The 19381-nt window shown below is 42.6% G+C and overlaps 1 protein-coding gene across 13 annotated transcripts in view; it reads right to left on the bottom strand.

Annotated features, from left to right (window-relative positions):
- Positions 1 to 19381, bottom strand: part of INPP4A (inositol polyphosphate-4-phosphatase type I A) — a 100009-nt gene that overhangs the window by 37820 nt on the left and 42808 nt on the right. For all 13 annotated transcript variants that reach the window (XM_077927576.1, XM_028727854.2, XM_028727855.2 and 10 more), the window contains exons 3-12: positions 15563 to 15632; positions 13620 to 13830; positions 12431 to 12475; positions 12045 to 12163; positions 11816 to 11932; positions 10516 to 10595; positions 9090 to 9201; positions 8344 to 8434; positions 5415 to 5562; positions 1364 to 1494 (exon numbers count right to left, since the gene is read on the bottom strand). In XM_077927576.1, the coding sequence (XP_077783702.1) occupies positions 1364 to 1494; positions 5415 to 5562; positions 8344 to 8434; positions 9090 to 9201; positions 10516 to 10595; positions 11816 to 11932; positions 12045 to 12163; positions 12431 to 12475; positions 13620 to 13725 (949 nt within the window). In that variant the 5' untranslated portion in view covers positions 13726 to 13830; positions 15563 to 15632. The remainder of the gene's footprint in view (positions 1 to 1363; positions 1495 to 5414; positions 5563 to 8343; positions 8435 to 9089; positions 9202 to 10515; positions 10596 to 11815; positions 11933 to 12044; positions 12164 to 12430; positions 12476 to 13619; positions 13831 to 15562; positions 15633 to 19381) is intronic.

Below are 19381 nucleotides of genomic sequence, written 5' to 3' on the forward strand. Positions count from 1 at the left end.
CCACCAAGATAAAATTGTTGACAAATTGCAGTACAAAAACTGCAGCATGAAGTTTGTACTGGCAATGAGATTTCCTAAAGGGCCTCTTTGAAAATGATGGACGGTATGAAGGAGAAATGTTGGGAATGTTCAGCACCCCTCTCTTTTTCTGTTAAAAGTGAACTCCATTTCTCCCCCCCCCCCATGCAACTGAGTAAGTCCTTTGTTTAAATAGATGATGCTAGTCCCACCACACGGCGACATCCACACCATACATTTAAACTACATTTAACTGCATATTTAAGGCACCTGGCTTACGCCAGAGAATGATGGAAACTTAGGATGGTGTGGTTGGACAATAAGTGGCAAGTTTTTTTGTGTGTGTTTAAAGAATGGAATTCTGAAGTCAAAAACCCAGAAACAAAACAGAGGTAAGAAAAGTTAAAGGTACACAATCCACTTGCACCACAGGTGGAGAATCCCAGTAGGAATCTTCAAAGCCCTGTTTTCTTTCTTCCTCCATCTACGTACGCAGATGGGCACACATCATATTTCTTTTAGGCTCCAGGCAAAGTCCTTGCTGTTCTTCTGTGCTTTTAATGGTAATCAGGATCCTTTCAATGTTTTCTGCTGCTGCTTTCATCTGCTCTCATTGTTTTCCCTTGTGGTTTTAGTGTCACTTTCCAGTTGTTTGAAATTTACTGTTCCTTGTGAGCTGCCTTGGCGTTTGCATCAAAAGGCAAGGTATAAACAGATGCACATTCAGGGAATGGAAAATCTCTTAGATCTTCAAGCTAGCCTTCCCTCCAGTTACTTGCACTAAACAGAGAAGGATGGGCTGGATGGAGTTGCAGGGAAAATGCCCAACATGTTTTTCTTTCTGAAGGGAAGGATAAGAGAGCATCCTTTCCCCATTTCACATACAGAAGCTTACTGGACTGGTAGTTAAACCCTGCAGCTCTGGTGAAAGGATAGTATGCTCTGAAGCAAGGTAAATAAGGGAACAAGGAGATGAGTGGCAGCAAAGGGGAAGAATTGGGGATGCTCAGGAGGCAGAACCAGGAACTGCTTTTTCTGCCTAGCATCTGCCACCTGAGGTGGTTGTCTCCCTCTGCCTAGTCCTGCGTGCACTTCCTTATGTCCTACCCAGTTGCCCACAGATGGAGGTGGAAGGGAGCGTGAAACAGAACTTTTTTAGTGCCAGTGCTCCACGCCCAGGCACTACATCTGTGGTGCAAATAGGATGTGCCCACAGTTTAACCATTTTTCTCTAGAGAACAGCTGAATCATACATTACATCAGGTGTTTTAAAAATAATCATACAAACATAGTTCCAAACATGCATTCTGTATTATGTGGAGGTGGTGGTAAAGATGTCAGTTACCTTTGTACTGGTGAAGGTTTGTGAGGTTTTCCTGGTACGTTAGAATAATCGTTTGGTACTGAGTAACTATTTGCCGACGAAGACTTTCCCAACAAGGGGACAGCTCTCCCAGTTCTTCAAGTTCACAAACCCTACACAAAAACACCCCAAAAGACAGGGAGATGCTATTAATTTGGTTGTATGACCAACAAAAAGCAAAATCTGCCTTCAACTATATCTATTACTAGCCCCTTCCTCAAGCACATCAGGGCCATTTTGAGACATTAGTCAAGTTTGGGCTGGTTTCTACACTGTTTGAAAGATAAGCTTAGGTGACTTGCAGTTCAACTTCATGAAAGGCGCTCTCTGAAGCACTGAGGAAGAGGGGGATTTCCCCATCATACCTGTGAAATTTTGCGAGTTTCCATTTGTAAACATTGAGCTCCAAAAAAGGTCAAAGGAAATGTCTCAGAATGCAGTGCTACAAAGGGATGAATTCAGCTGTGCTTCTGATCCAACGAACACCTCTTCTGTTAGCAGAGAGGAGGTGACTCTTGAGATTGCTCCCTTCAGCCAGCCAAAAATATTCTCTAGAAAGTTAGGGGACCCCTTAGGCTGTGTCCACACCATAAATTTAAAGCACAACTTCCCCCTCCACAAAAGAGTCCTGAGAACTTTAGCTCTGTAAGGGGTAATTTACAGCTCTCAGGATTTGAGGTGGGATGTTAAATGTGCTTTAAATTTATGGTTTGTGCATGGCCCATAACAGCATTTGATATCCGTGGAGGGCTGCAGGCAATCAGCATTAATTGCCTCCCCTCCTCTTCCATCAGGCTATGTGTCCACTAGACCAAAGACTCTTCCACAAACCTAAGTACACTTTTATTTGTGGAAGGGTCCCATTGGAAGCAAGCACAGGTTCTAAACCGTGTGTGTCTGAGTGCGGAAATGAGCAGGGAAAGGGCTTGGCATGGTTTCTCTCCATCTGCTTATGTTTTCTAAAGTCCCTCCCTCCCAAAGCACCTTTGTTTGTTTGTTTTAAAAAAGGTGTTGTGGCACTGTTACACCTGACAGCCATACAGAACAACATACTATCTGCACAAAAGACTACAGCCAATTCTTACACTTGCCTTAAACTAAACAAAACTACAGGTTCGTTCTGGTGCATTGTTTCATCTCTTGTGTGACCTTATGGAGGCTAACCACACAGGTGTCCCCACATTTGGGAAGAAGCACAAAACCCTGATTCTACAAATGCCTCTAAGTTTGATCCTAGAAACAGGAAACATGCAGTGTTGATGCTTGTGTGATTATTGTATCATCGAAAAGCATTCCGTTTGGTTTGGTTTGGCCTCACTTCTGTGGCACATGCACTAAAACTGAAGCATTGCAACAGGACAATATTTTCAAGTGCACCATAGCCACAGCTCAGCATCATTACTGAGCACAGAAATGGGTAGAATTAGACATTACTTGCATGCCATCAAAGGTGACCTGGAACACAGGCCAGACGGACAACCTGACTTGCCCTGCAGAGGTACCTATAGAAAGCCATGTGAGCATATTTTGCTATTCTGAAAATGGCAGGAGGAGAGGTTTTCCCTTTTTAAAGGGGAAAGGAGAGAGATTTGGAGGGACCCTGAAACCAGGCCCGTGCAAGGGGGCAGCCAGCCAGATATACTTGCCCCAGGCCTTGGAGGACTAAGCTGCCAGAAGGCTGGGGGAAGGGAGCTAGACCCTGCCAGGGACTGACTGCTTTTTTGTTTCAGTTTATAACTTTATTCTAACAAGACCCGCACCCTGGGCCTCAGACAAGCTTCCCACAGGCCTGCCTAAAACCTAGCCATCTGATGGCACTCTGCCTGTGGAAACTAAATCAATTCAGAGTTTGCTATTGTAAGTGACACATTCTTTGGAGGGGTGAAAACGAGAGTGACTGGCTCTGTGTCAAGCACTGGAAGAGATCACTTCTCACTCATGTGGTTCCATCAAACTCAGCAACTCTCCCTGAGTCATTTCCCTCCTCTGCAAATCCTGTTTCTTCTCATTCCTCTTTGGCTTGTGATGCCAATGAACTCATTTAAGCCTTTTTGAAATGTCACATGCAGAGTAAGATTTGAGAAATGTTTGCAATACATCTGTGTTACTAGGAATCAAAAGGTGCAAATGTCAGTACATTGTCAATGCATAACCCTTCATGACTGAAGAATTAGGACCACTGATCATTACTAGTATCCAAAGCCATCCTTGTTCTACAAAGCCCAGCAGACTAAGCCCCACTTCCCACCCACCCTGAAATGTGCATAATTAGGAAATGTGTCTGTACCTTTCCACCCTGCACACTAGATATGCCCAAATATTGCTGGATTTCATACACAGGCATGACATTTGACTAGAAAGAAAAGCAGGATGGATGGAGAAACAAGTTGCCACCATGGAGCAGTCATCTACCTTAAAAACTGCTGCTGAAACATAAGCAGGTTTGGGGCTTGAGGAGCCATGGGCCACTCCAAAAACCTTCTTCCCAGACTGTGCCACTCTTCTCTTTTCCCAACCCATTGCCAGGAGGTTTGCTTCTCTGCCATGTTCACAGATACACAGCTCTTCCCAACTCTTAAAAAGAAATATTTCAAAGATACTTGCCCCAAACTCATGGAGAAGTGCCCTATTCAGGACTTCTCTTCCATACACAATAAGAAGAAAAGCAGAGTAATGCTCAATGTTCCAAGTGACACCTGTGTCCATCCTGACCCAGCATCCTGCTTTGGTTGGAAGGAGAACATCTGCAGCAGGGAGCCTGCTGTTCTTATTGAAGTTCCACATGCAATTTAGGATCAATTTAGTTTATCAAATGGGGGACACATGGAGAGCCAAGGGATATGATTCAGGGACAGACAGTGTATTCCCCCCTCTCCCTCACACAATTCTAATCATGTGAGGGACCTGAACGTCCAAATAAGGCTCAGATAACAACAGTGAACAAGCTAAAAAGTATTACCAATCAACTTCGGGAGGTATATAAAATGAAAAACTACAGAGAGGTATGGGAGAACACCGGGAAATGTTTCTTGGCCGATACAGAGCAGTGACTATGACTGACTATAGGATTAAGCTGGACACAAACCCACAAGTATGTTTTTATCAGCAATATTTGCTTCTCTTCAAATCAGTGAAAACAGATGTGTCCAAAGAGAGTTTCCTGTGATACTTTCATTAAGCTTTACATATGTTTTTAGTGTAGATGCCTCCTAATTTTTGCCATTGCCCTAATTTAGTTTCCTAACCCAATACAAAGCTACCACAAAAGGAGTCAAGTAGCCAGTGACCTCTAAATGAATTGAGGTCCAACAAACCACAGTAATAGCCAAGCAACACCGGCAGCAGATGATGTATACAGAAATCAGAGTTTCAATATACCGGTAGTAATATTTTATCACCTTTAAAATAACTTTTCAACTAGGCTGTGTAACGCCAGGAGCTTCAAAACAGTAAAAGGCCATGGGAACCAGTTCTCATTAAAGATTTACCTCAAAGCTTGAGGTTGGCTTTTTATAGAACTGCGGCTGAATAATGTAATAGCAACAGCAGCACTTCTCATGGCATACTCGGTTTATCCTGAGTCCTGACTCCACTTGAGCTAGCCAGATTATCATTATATCTATCAAAAAGTTATCTGATAGTATAAACTGACAAAGCCCTGTTTCAGTTCAGCTGGTAACATCTTTCAGTCACAGGAAGACAAAAGGGAATCACATCCTAACAGTTAATTAGGCTGAAAACAATCCATGACAGTTCAGGCAGCCAAAACCAGAATTTGTTGGTTTTTTTCGGGAAAGCAGCCTAAATTTGCAAGTTAATAAAATGGGTCTGTGCCACTGGGACTTTTGACGTTCCTAGCAATACTCCTTCAAAAGATTTTGCAAGGCAGGTCAGGAGAGTGGGTCAGAAATGCAGAGCTGTGAGGGCAGGTATTTACAACGAAGCTGCATACAATATATTGTTTTCTTAACAACTTCAAAAGCATAGGTGTGAAGCATTTTTATAGGGACTGCTGTGGTGGTGGTGGGGTTACCTGGCAGCATCTTCCTCAAGTAGCAGTTTCACAAACTGTCTGGGAATGTGTAGGGAGAGAACACTCTCTGCCATTTGCTCCAAGATCCGAAGGTGGTTCCCATCAGTGGTGGGGAAGCGATACATCCGACAAATGGCCCCTCCAAACACTAAAATGTTAAAAGACATAATTTGCTACCAGATAATACAAACTCCATTCCTCTAACACCAAAGTTGTTAAGAGGCTCAGAGATCACAAATGGCCTGTTACACCAAAACATACAAAAGATTAATGTAACAGCATTACACTTAGTTAACTCCCCACTCCCACATATTCAAACAACCACAGCAAAAGCAGAAATTAAGGTCTGATCAATTCTTGAATCACTTTTCCATATACTGTGGTTTTTTTATTTAAAAAATGTGCATTAAAAATGTTAGACTAGTCATAAAGGTAAGGTAAAGGGACCCCTGACCATTAGGTCCAGTTGTGGCCGACTCTGGGGTTGCAGCACTCATCTCGCTTTATTGGCCGAGGGAGCCGGCGTACAGCTTCCGAGTCATGTGGCCAGCATGACTAAGCCACTTCTGGCGAACCAGAGCAGTGCACCTTCTCACCGGAGCGGTACCTATTTATCTACTTGCACTTTGATGTGCTTTCGAACTGCTAGGTTGGCAGGAGCAGGGACCGAGCAACAGGAGCTCACCCCGTCACGGGGATTCGAACTGCCGACCTTCTGATCGACAAGTCCTAGGCTCTGTGGTTTAACCCACAGCGCCACCTGCATCCCTTAGACTAGTCATAGACATGTATATTTGGGTTACAACGCAGATGCCCAACTGCTTCATAATGAGCTTTTCGGGACCACACTTTTGCAGGCAATCCTGATCCCACAATCCAAGCCTCATCCACGTGACGTGGCCTGGACTTTTCTCCTGCACACAATCACATAAATTGTGTGGCTGTTCATTTCCAAGTAGTGTCTTAGCTTCCCATTTATGTCCAAGGAGAGTGCTACCATAATCATAGATATTGATGTAAGGAAGCCTTTATGAGCAACAGCATAGATGATGCTAGATAACAGTCTGGATGAGTGATGCTCTGTGTCCAACAAACACTGAAAAATAAGCAATTCTGTTTAGTTTGCCACTCTGCAGCAAGCCACTCAGAATGAGTTCACAGGACGAAGTTATATAGAAAAGAGTCTCAATGGAGTATGTATACGGACACACACACAATTATTTTGTTGCATCATTCTTACAAGTGCATCCCCAGCTGACGAAACATGACTGAAGACAGATGTGATATGGAAAGGGAGCTCACAGCACAACCCCTCCGCCTATCTTAGGCAGCTGGGCTGCAGGGCAGTTTGCCTCCTCCTATGGCTGGGAAACAAAACAAGCAGGGAGAGGCACAAAAGGATTTATCAGCATTTCATCTGCTGGTTACGACAGAAACAGCTGTGGATATATCTTTCTAGAAGAGTGCTGTGAGCTGCCTCTGTCTTCAGCCAGTGATACAACGGTGGCCGAGATCCAAAGGTTTATGTGCATTCGCTAGGGCAGCTTTCCCTAGTCTGGTGCCCTCCAAATGCTTTGGACTGCAACTCCCATAATCCTCAACTACTGACCTGCTAACTGGGACTAATGGGCATTGTAGTCCAAAACCAGTTTAGGGAAGGCTGCTCTAAGGACTTCCCTTCCTCCTCCTGCAGCTCTTTGTGAATGTGGGCTGCCATGTGCTTCTAACAGAAGCCCTTCCAGAGACATGTTTCATACAGCACATGGCACTGCAACTGTGAGCAAAAAACGGCATGTCTCCCTGTGCATGCAGAGAAGCACTTAAGCGACACACAAACACCCTTTCTCTAGATCACACAGCATATCAACTGTTGCCACTGAAAACTAACTTTTGCTTCCAGTGATGTTTTGGGGAAAACCTTGCAAGACATTTTGCATCAAAAACTTTATGCTGCAACTCTGCCAGTACTGCTTGCTTCTATCTATCTATCTATCTATCTATCTATCTATCTATCTATCATTTTATGAAAATTTCAACCCAGTGTGCAGCAGCTATGAAGAATTCACTGCAAGGGATCATGAAGAAAGGACAGTTCTGGTTGCCTCATCTCAAAAAAGATATTGTAGAGTTTGGAAAGGTTCAGGAAAGGGCATCCAAAATGATAAAGGACAGAGCAATTCCCTTATAAGGAGAGATGTTGGGATATTTAGCTTAGGGAAAAGGCTTGTACGAGGCGACGTGGCAGAAGTTCATAAAATTATTCATGGCATAGTGGATCGAGAAAATGTTTTCTCTTTCTCGTAACCCTGGAATTCATAGACATCCAATGCAGCTGAATGTGGGAAGATATTAAGGCAGTGATGGTCACCTATCTAGATGGCTTTAAAAGATTAAGCAATTCATGCCGGAGAGGGCTATTGATGGCTACCAGCCATGATTGCTCTGCTCTGCTCAGCTGAAGCTGTTGGCCCACACGATGGCCAACAACAATGGCACTAAACACTATATTAGACTAATACAAATGATCAGAAATTGCAACCAAAGTCTCTAATGCTTCTGAATACCATTTGCTGGAAATTGTAGGAGGGGAGAGGGCTCTCGTGCTTGGGTCCTGCTTGCAGGACTGGCCTCTGGGTTCGCCACTGTGAGAACAGGATGCTGCACCATTTGGGCCATTGGTTTGACCCAGAAGGCTCCTCTTATGTTCTTAGGCTCTTAAACTCAGGTCAGCAGTGCACCCCTGTTCCCATCTACTTACATGCATGTCGTCAAGATGACATCAGTTAAAACAAATACAGATGCACCCAACTCCTTTAATGCAGTCAAGACTGTGACTCAGCATACATTTGAAGATTAGGAAGTCATTTGCTGGAACACTGAGCTATATGGGATCCAGAAGTATCAATGAGCAGCACAGGTAGGTACTTACCGGATTTTAACAACACGTCTTTCCGTAATGAAGCATATTTGGATCGGATTCCTAAAGATTCTGTTAAACTTTCATCAACTGACAGCACAGTCTGAAGAAAATGAGAATAGTATTAATACATAAATTGCAATGCTTCATCACTGACTTTTTAAAATAAAATGTACTGAGCTATAGAGGACTGTTTACTTCTGAGACATTTTTAACAAGATCTGCTATCAGATAAATGTGTAGCATTCAGGGATGTTTTACATGTAGCTACAGCATAAAGAAACCCTGAGAGATATTTGTGTATATTCTGCCACCTGTCAGTGTGATAATCTTTTGTAACACCCAGTGGAATTCATGGACTCTCTCTCTAGTCTTGACAGGTGATCTTGACAGGTGATCACCGCTTATTTTGAGAAAAATAAAAATTGACGACAAGACACGCACTTCTGAAATTATCGTTCCGCAATGAGATGCCAATCAGCATGGAATAAAATCCCAGATATACTTCCTGATATTATAGTAACACAACTACTGCAATCATGGGACTGGTTGCTGTGCTATGTACAGTATGCTTGCCCCCTGAAAGCTTGCACCCAAGTAAGGTCTGAACAGCCCCATGGGTTAAAAGAACAGCAACACAGTGTGAATTGTCCTTGAGGATGGTTGGGGAGAGTGTAAAAGAAGGTGGTGAGTAGATCATCAACCACATCTTTTATTTCCAGCATTGTCTTGAGAAGGAGGGCAAGATAGTCACTCACCCTTCCGTTGATGGTGTCAGGAGACCTGGTAACTGGAGGCCTTTGGTCTGTTTTTTCTTCCACTTGCCATCCTATGACTGTTATGTTACCAACACGATCACTTTCAGCAGATCTGCAACACACACATCATTGCTGTGATCCATCAGCTAGGACTATTGATTGGTTGCTGTTGCACATACTATGCCATTTGGCTAGAGACCCCAATTCTTACAGCTTCCTCTGTCGTTAACTCTTTCTAGCTACATGAATGGAGACTCAAACAAAAAGACCAGGATCCAACACTTGACCTGCTATATAAAAATATTAAAATATAAGCAAGATGCTAAATGCATGGATATGTGTAGCCTTGGGTATTTTGTAACCTCTTGCGATCCAAGGTTGGGTAAAATCATTCTCTCAACCCTTGGAGCTTATAGTACTAGTTTTGTAGTGCTTTACAGGCCTTACAGAAGCAAAACGCACAGGTCCCTGCCCCAAGGAGTTTACAGTACGCATTTCAAATACAGGGCAGGCAACAAAGCAGGAAGAGAAGGGGAAAACAGGAGAGACATGTAATGGAGAAGGGATACTAGCAAATGCAGTTGCATCTGCTTTGGCATTAAGCCAAAGGCCTAAGCCAAAATTCAAAAAAAATAAATGTGATGTTGAGGCTGAAGTGCAGAAGGACACTTCTGAAAACTTATATGCATGTATGTAATTGACTTTGCCAGATGCAATTTTCTTGTCATTGTGATCTATGAAAGCTCTGCCAAACAGAATCGTTACCAATGTTTTGCATTTACATCTTTATATTCCTTCAGAATCTGGGAGCTGGCTTACTGATACACATTTAAATTAGCTTTTCTGACATGCCCTGAAATTGGCTTTCATTTCTAAGTGTAAACAAAACACAAAAACCCACAGAATTTATTAAAGTGCAGATTTGGAACACATACAACTGTGAAGAATGAGGTTTTAGAAGATTAAAAATAATACTTTATATCAATGGTTTCCCCATCGCACAAGTAACACATGAAAAAGACTCCTGAGGTTACTTGTTGGTGTTCAAGTCTCTGTTTTTATGCTAGGTGGGGAAGATCACAAAACAAATATTCTACTTTACCAAAGTTCTACTAACAAGAATTACCAGAAAGTCTCTGCCCTGTGCAAGATTTGTGCTGAACATTAAATTGCCTTACAGTCACTCGGGATGAGAGGAAACTTCGAAGTTCCAATATTTATTTCATTACAACACAAAATTTTTAAAAGGTCTCGTTGAGCATTCATAGCCCTAAAAGCCTGGACACTTCACTTTCTGAACTGGGGTGCAATAAAGGACCCCAGTTTAAACAGCATTAATCATGCAGTTAAATGGCCTAGTTTTCCAATAGTACACACTGATGTGGAAGCCTGATTCTTTTCAAATGAACAAAAATGGAGCACAAACCTTAGTGTTAAATGCAACCTATGGTTCCTCTCCTTAAGTAACTGCTTTACAGTGAACATCACAGAACCCAATAGATACATCTGGAAAAGACAAGTAATGTCAACGCAGAGGACATTTTAATCCTAAACTAATAACGTTTCTAATTTCTATTTACAAAGCTCATTCCTATGGCTTCAAGGTGATGTCTGAAACCAAAGCCTCTCACTTTCTCTGGCTCAGTACTGACATCGTGCCAGAATACAGAATGCACTAGCAATACTTTAGAATGATAGCTTGACTTTCCAAAGCCTGCAAGACTCGAATCACAATTTAGAGTGGCTTGTCTGCCTTCATTTTCTATCAGTGCAGTATTCAGGTTCATAAGTTCACTTCTGTCTCTAGGATTCAACAGTCTTCAGAGACAGAACAATGGCTGAAATGTCAAAAGCAGGGCTTTGGGATTATGCTTTGCTAGACGATTACATACATACCATATTTTATCAATTCAGACATCACACCAAGCCTTGGCTAGTTTTATAAACTACAATTTGGCAGTGTGTGTGTGTGTGAGAGAGAGAAACTACAAGCATGATTATTTTTAATCAGTTGGATCCACAGATTCCCACTCTCCATCAGAGGAAGGGAATCATTGGATACAGCCCAGAATGAGCATCTTCAAGCACATGTTTAGAATGCTCAGTTAACAATACCATCTCCTAAGGCGTTGTGGGGTGGGGAGAGACCTTTTCCAACCTAAGGGCCAAATTCCTTCACAGGCAACTTTCCAGGCACCACATACCTGTAGTGGGCGGAGCCAGGGGCAAAATAGTGGGTGGAGCAACAGATATGACTCTTACTTTGTACAGTGGCCTATGTTTTAGCCTCGCAAAAATGTCTACACAAACCCCTCTCTCCATCCTCAATCCAAACAATAGGATTTGTCACAGTTCAAAGACACATTCCAGCCAAGCAAAAGCACATGAAGGAGGCCTAAAAGCATGGCCAGTGATGGATGTGATGTGGAGGAGAGGCATGGCCTGCAGACACTCCTGAGGGCTCAATGGAGAGGGGTGGATTTGGCCCTCAGGCCTCAGGTTCCTGACCCTAGCACTAAGACACCAATCCTAACTCCATTTAGCCAGGAGTAAGCCCTGCAGAATTCAACAGGACTTACTTCTGAATAGATAAGGTTAGGATTAGACCGTTAGTGCTGGCCTCCAAGGGGGAGAACAGGCAGTGTACCTCAGACCAAAGGCATATGCAACATTTTGTTTACACTGAACATGAATGACAGAGAAGACATTTGGTGAATCGGACTTACAGTTCCCTGAGATCTATCTTTAACATCATATACAGAAAGTTTTATTTGTGTCATCTGGTTAATAAGAGAGTCTTGAAAAAAGGCAATACTGCTTAGAAAGATAGGGTTGCTTGTTCCCTGCAATTAAAAAAAAAAGGAGAGAAAAAGTTACGTTTGGATAACTTGGTATCAGCTAAGACTAACTGGTGGTGGCTGTGGCTGGCGCAGCGGGTAATGTAGTATTACGTACCTCAATAATCTCTGTCTGAGCATGCTTTGTCCAGAATGCCTGAGGTGGTGTAGTTACACTCACTGCTACAAAACTATTTGGCTTTCTATCTAGCGATGGGGTAAGGAGCTCGCTGCAAGCTATAGGAAAGAAACAATACGGCTTACACACCATGTCACGCAAATATATGCAAAGTATAAAGGGGAAGGGAATGCCCATTTTTCACTTGTCTGCCTCAGTGGCACAGTGTGGGAAAGGACCACGGGGCGGTTGCCCCAGACACAAAATGGTTAAGGGTGAAAAATTTCAACACCCAGTGCTGCCTCAATACAGCTGTGGGTTCGGTCACTGGGCTCCCTTGAAAACGGCTTCTCCATGTGACCTCTCCGGACAACGGAACTACTCACCTAAACTGAATTCTAAGATTGGCTCATCCGGATCTTGGCTGTTACCTGCAAAGTACAAAGACTAGCATAAGCTTATAAAGATATACAGATTAAGTCAATTTGCTCCTTTTAAAATTGTCTTACACTCCCCTAAGGAAGCAAGGACAATTTAGGGGTAAATAAAGTAAAAAGTAAACACTTATTCAAATAACTATGTAAATAGTTCACCTAGAAGTTCAATCTTATGTATCTCAAATAGTAGGTAAACACTCTCTCCCCCCCCCCTCTCTCTCTCACACACACACACACTTCAAAGCACTTCCAGAATGAATGAGAAAATAAAAGGCCTAACAGTGTTCAAAGAAAAATGATCAAAGATCATATTAAGCATATAAAAGCATTTGGTCATGCATGAAATTTGGTCTGGATGAAGGACCAATCTACAGGTTCTGATGCAAAATTGTTCATTCAAAAATTTTAAGGCAATGCTATGGGAAGAACTGACAATGGTACAAAAGTTCAAAAGTTCTTTTTTCTGTCTCTTGAACACTTTTCTGTCTCTTATTTATGTTGTTGTTGTTTAGTCATTTAGTCATGTCCGCCTCTTCGTGACCCCATGGACCAGAGCACGCCAGGCACTTCTGTCTTCCACTGCCTCCCGCAGCTTGGTCAAACTCATGCCCTTCTCCTTGTGCCCTCCGTCTTTCCCAAAATCAGGGTCTTTTCCAGGGAGTCTTCTCTTCTCATGAGGTGGCCAAAATATTGGAGCCTCAGCTTCAGGATCTGTCCTTCCAGTGAACACTCAGGGCTGATTTCCTTAAGCATGGATGGGTTTGATCTTCTTGCAGTCCATGGGACTCTCAAGAGTCTCCTCCAGCACCATAATTCAAAAGCATCAATTCTTCGGTGATCAGCCTTCTTTATGGCCCAGCTCTCTTCTACTCACTTCTCTTATTTAAACTGCTCCCAAATCTACTATCCTCCCCACTGTCCTTGTATCGTGCCTGCTGCTTTTAACATGGGGGAAAGATACAAATATAACAAATAGTGTGTGTGTTCCCAAATTAATCTTTTCATTACCAGCACTGGGTGCAGGGGGGAGGGGACTGTCTAAAAAAATTGAATCTCAAACAGAAAAGCAAGAAAAGCAAGACAAATTAAGAATTCAATACAAACCATGAGGACACAGGTAGGAAGAAAAGATACTAACCTGCCAAAGACAAATCTAACATGTCAGTCGTGACATCAATAGTTGAGGCCCGCTGCACAGTGCGGGATTTTGCACCATGGCGGGGGCTGTTATCTTTTGCTGACATGTTGTCATGGGGAAGACACCTCTTTTCACTGTTTGATCACAGCAAAGCCTTGATGAAGGACCAAAATAGAGTGCCGTCTTCACTTGCAGCCCTTATGACAGCAGGCTAAGGCAGAATGAAAACAAAACACAATCTGAAATAGGTTCCAAACTAGGTTCGTTTAAATGCTGATTTTAACAGCAAAGGTTCAAATGATTTTAATGGTAGCGTTAAAGAAGAATTAATTTACCATTTTAACAGGAGACCATTTGCTTCAGCAGACCTCACCATATATTTTAGATGCTTTCAAAATGATAATAGTTTCTCAGGGTTCACAATTATGAGGAGGCCTGCAAGCACATTCAGAAAAACACACAAGCCTGCTTCAGACCTTTACCCTAAAAACATGAAGGTTGAGGGTCGAGTAGACATGTCTGGTGCCACTCACCTTCTCCCCCCCTTATGATCCCTCCCATAGGTGTTTTCCCCTTACGTGTCCAGGCTGAAATGTCAGAAGAGGGCTATGGTCTAATCTACATAACCTGAAGCTGCCTATGTCAATGAAAAACACCCACTTAGTAAGAGTCTTGATTCTCGGGTGCAGTCAAAGAATTTGCACAAAGTACTACATGGTTTTGCTCCAGACAAGCAGGCAGTGTCACACACGTTGACTATGTTCAGACCACATTTTATACTAACAATGAGCCTCAAACTCAAATGCTCCATTCTTCTGCCACAGCTTTAAGAAGATCAGAAGCTTCCACCTCCATTTTAGATTAACCAGTTTAGTGTACCATCCAACCCTTACATGGTGGTTTATCTTTAGCGTTTGTTGAAATGAGCCAAATGAATAAACTATGTTTTTCAAGCTGGCTTATTTAAACAATAGTAAATAATAACCAATAGGGACGCGGGTGGCGCTGTGTGTTAAACCATTGAGCCTAGAACTTGCCGATCAGAAGGTCGGCGGCTCGAATCCCCATGATGGGGGGAGCTCCCGTTGCTCAGTCCCAGCTCCTGCCAACCTAGTAGTTCGAAAGCACGTCAAAGTGCAAGTAGATAAATAGGTACCGCTCCGGCGGGAAGGTAAACGGCATTTCCGTGTGGCTTAGTCATGCTGGCCACATGACCTGGAAGCTGCACGCCGGCTCCCTTGGCCAATAAAGCGAGATGAGCGCTGCAACCCCAGAGTCGTCCACGACTGGACCTAACGGTCAGGGATCCCTTTACCTTTACCTTTAAAGATTAACCACACATTTGTTTGGGATTGGATGTTACGCCAAGCTGTGGTTAATCAAAAACTTATGTAAAATATTCCAAGCTCCTCTTTGTGGCTGCACCAGAAGAGATATAGGAAGGAGCATGTCAGCCCTAGGCTCATATTTGTTAATGTTAAACCATGGTGTCACATCCAAGCAAGACCAATGGTGACCTATGGATCAAAATGTCTGTCTCAGTATCCATTCATGTGTTTGATCATCCCTATGGAAGGCATCAGTATTGGGTTGGGTGAGCCACACCCTGGAGCAGCCTTGACCAATATGTTGTCCCTCAGAAGTTTTGGATCACAGCTCCCACCGTCTCTGACGTTGGTCATATTGGCTGTAGCTGATGGAAGTTATAGTCAAAACACCATCTGGAGGTCACCAAGTTGAGCAAGTTATAATCTCTAAAAAGTTTTTCCCCCCCACAAAAACAAAACAATTTCAACAAAGATTTACAAAAATTAAATGTGATTAAAATTCCAAGTCTCACCCACTTGAATTCTTGAGTTATGATTCAGCTTACAAGAAGCTCCCTATTGTAGTAAATTTTCATAATGCGTGTGACATTTTACACCAAACATCTTTTTACTTACAGCGGGCTGTTGTTTTCTTGGGTGAGAGCATGGTATTTTGCATTTCTTAAAGGCAGCTTTATTGTCCCATCTGGAAAAAACACACACAACGAATTACTGAGTCTGAGCTTTCAAAATTGATATTGATTTTTAGATACACAATGTCTATTTAGTCTTCCAATCATATCACATGCCTTTATCGCTGTGAGTTTAACTGCCGTTATAGCGTCAGGTGTGAAACTGGGGTTTTCAAAGAGATTCTATTATATGCATTTAGAAGATGACTAATTTAGAGCCATTCTGTTTTTTGTTTTTGTTTTTTTAAAAGGCACAAAGTGTAAGAAGTAACCATAATAAATGTTCATAAAATATAGCATTCCCTTGCATATATTCAGGATGAGGTTTCTGAATTATACCATGAGTTCCCACCATTCTGAACTATTTCCCTGGCTGATGGAAGGCACTTCACGTCAAAGAGGCCACTTGTGTGTCAAGTGACAGGAATGGATCCAGTAATGGATTTTTAGTCTTTTCTGCACAATAGCAGTTTTCTCCTGGCACACTGTTGTGCTCTGGCACATAGTTTGGGTATTTCTGTTCTAATTAATACTATTATAAACTATATGCCCAGAATAAAATATTTTGCTTACACCACTATCACAACAGAATGATTTCCCACCATAACAAATTGCCTCCTTGGCAAATGAGATTCTTTCACTCCATCATAAATCCAGAATATGAGTTATTCTCACCAGATGGATGGAGATTTTAAATAAATAGGAGGAGGAGGAGGAGGAGGAGGAGGAGGAGGAGGAGGAGGAGGAGGAAGAGGAAGAAGAAGAAGAAGAAGAAGAAGAAGAAGAAGAAGAAGAAGAAGAAGAAGAAGAAGAAACAACAAACTATTGGAATAGCTAGCTTTTAAAACGGAAATATATTTTAAATGTGAACAAAGACAAGGTAATTAAAGAACATTTATGGTGCTTCGTTCTTTTGTTCAACTTTCCAGCCATGCATTTGTTTTTAACCGCCAGAATTAAAAGGTACTACTCAGGGGTAACTTTCAGGGGAATTCACAGAATATGAATATGAAGAAATATTTTGTAGAAATCTTAAGGGAAGCCAAGCCTTTTTAAAATAGACCAGTCTCATTCTTCAAGGAAGTGTTGCATTTCTGTAGCTCAGATTAAGATTTAAATCATTGCATCCGTGACTGGGGATGGGGAACTTCAGCACCAGGGACCAAATGTAGCCCCCAGGCCTCTCTGTACCTGGCCCTTGGAACTCTCCCAGGTCACACCCTTCACTGTTTATGCTTCTCAGCCTGTTTTTGCCTGGCTGGAATGTGTCCTCAGACACCTCCAGCTTGTCTGGATAGAGGGTACTAAGTGATGTGTATGTGTAGGAGCTAGCCTCCTGTACAAAGGCAAATTTACATCTGTTGCTCCACCCACTTTTGATCACCACTGGCATGTGGCCTTTGGAAGGTTGCTTAGAAGCGAATGTGGCCCACCTTTATATACACACACATACACACACACACAGCATAAAGAGTCTCTTACTCAACTTGAGAGGTTAACACTGCCAAGAAGCGAAATGCGTCTTTGCATCCATATTTATAAAACTACCCCTCAAACCCAGTTCATTCCAGTTATATATAGAAAACCGCAGCAGTCCAACTTTTCATGACTATGCTTTTCTTCTTTATTCCTTCTAGGACTTGGGACACGTTATCCTGGCCGTGCCTTATAAAACAAACTATCATGGTATTTTTAGACGTTCAGGGTTTTTACTTAGTAAAAAGATACTCAGATTTCAAATCCCATGATCTAAGTAGAACACACTATGCCCTTATTCCTGTGACTCAGAGGCTAAGGATTGCTCTCATATCCAGCACCACACCAGCCTATAAACACCTCTGCTTTCAAACAAACAAACAACACTCACAAAGAGCTGTTCTCCCTTCTGTGACACTAAACATATAGCTGCCCTCCTTGTCAAACCTATTACATTCACCTGACGTCAGTTTATTATCTCAGTTTATTATCTTATTAACTCTGTTTCTCCCGTCAGCAAGCCTGTTTATTCATGATACAAGGCTGTGGTAACAAGAGGGGTGGAGGAGGCTGAGAAAAGCCTTCGGTAAGCAGTGACTGGGGTGCAGTTGCACAGCACATCCAGCAATCCCATCCCTCGTCACCAGGTTTACCCCATAAAAGAAGTGACAGTAGTGAAACAAGTTACAGAGAAAGGAGAATGAACTGGAAACTTGGGTCAAAGGGTACTTCCAGGTGTGGGTGATTTAGTAAGCAACTGGTCATTGTTGTTCTACAAGCAGGCTAGTGACTCTGCTTCCAGACTTCTGGAATCAAAATAGCATTGTGTAGTCAAGCAAGCAGTCACTCTTTCCCCCCATTCCCAATGTTAGAAGGGATGGTTTTCAATGGAATTGTGGTGTGAGGGAAAGAGTTACATATTCCCTTCGCCTGCTGCAATGGGGGGGGGGTGTGGATGGATAAAAAGGAAATGCAATTGGGAAAAGGAAGGGTTAAAATGATAAAGAGTTGATTCCTAGAGTTGAGAGGTGGACCACAAAAAGGAAATGCCTAAAGCAACTGTCTATAGAACATGCAATGCATGTGGTCCCAGGTTCAATCTCTGACTTCTCCAGGTAGGGTTGTGTACCAGGGCTGGCTAGACCCTGTCTAGTAGGTGATGAGCCTGGGAGACGTTCCACAACAATACTATTGATATGGTTTTTAAAAAACGGCTCCAGTTTGGTTCACTTTGCATGGAGTGTGCTTGAGACCTAATGGAAAAAGCAGCTAAATAAATCAATGAGATGATGTTGCCAGTCAGATGCACTGGGTACAGCTTTCCACAATCTATTCAAGTCTTGCTCTAATCAAACTTGAAGAAGAGTTATGTACCAAATAATAATAATAATCCTATCAGGGTAGACCACACAAAGTGTTCTCATACCAAGGATAGGAAACGAGGAGTGACAGCTCTGCTTTCTGCTATGAAGCTTTTGTCCAAAAGGGTCCAAAAACCTCCAGGCTTCACAGCAAAAAAATGGTTCCAGTTGCGCAGATCCACTTTGCCTGAAATTACCGTATTTTCCCGTGCATAAGACTGTTTTTCCCCTAAGAAATAATGTCAAGAATTAGGGGGCATCTTATACACAGATACGTCTCTCCCCCCCCCCCATTTTCTTAAATCTGAGTCCCCAAAAATAGGGGGCGTCTTATACATGGGGGCGTCTTATACATGGGGGCGTCTTATAGACGGAAAAATACGGCACTTCTGCTGAATCACTCATGCTGTCAGCCAGATTCCAGGGGTCTGACTTCCCTGCTTTTCCTTCAATACCCCTGGTTCCCATTTCTTTGGACACCTTCCTGCTGAAGTAGAGGTCCCAGCTGATTGCAGCAGTTCAAATGTCATTTTAAAGACTCTACTTCAGTTCCTACTTCCCCTGGTACTTTGCTAGCTGAAGCAGAAATCCTTATTCCAGTCACCAAGAAACCATTTGGTGGACTGTCTCATGCTTGATGTCTTCACAGTTCTCCTGCCTGACCCAGGAATTCCAGAATGCCTCGGTTTCACTTCTTGAGGGCTGGGGAGAGAATACAATATATTGCTGCCTGTCCTACATTCTGGATAAATGAGGCATGCTTGGCCCTAACACTCATTCAAGGCTTCATAGCCTTGAATTATCATTTGAACTGGGCCAATATATAGTCAAGAGGACTTGTTTTACTTTGTACCACAATGACTTCATTTCCTTGTGTTCCAAAGCACCATCCATTTCTAGCATCTGCTTAACTTAATCCACAAAAG

The sequence above is a fragment of the Podarcis muralis genome, chromosome 4 (assembly GCF_964188315.1).
Source record: "Podarcis muralis chromosome 4, rPodMur119.hap1.1, whole genome shotgun sequence".
Classification (NCBI taxonomy): Eukaryota; Metazoa; Chordata; class Lepidosauria; order Squamata; family Lacertidae; genus Podarcis; species Podarcis muralis.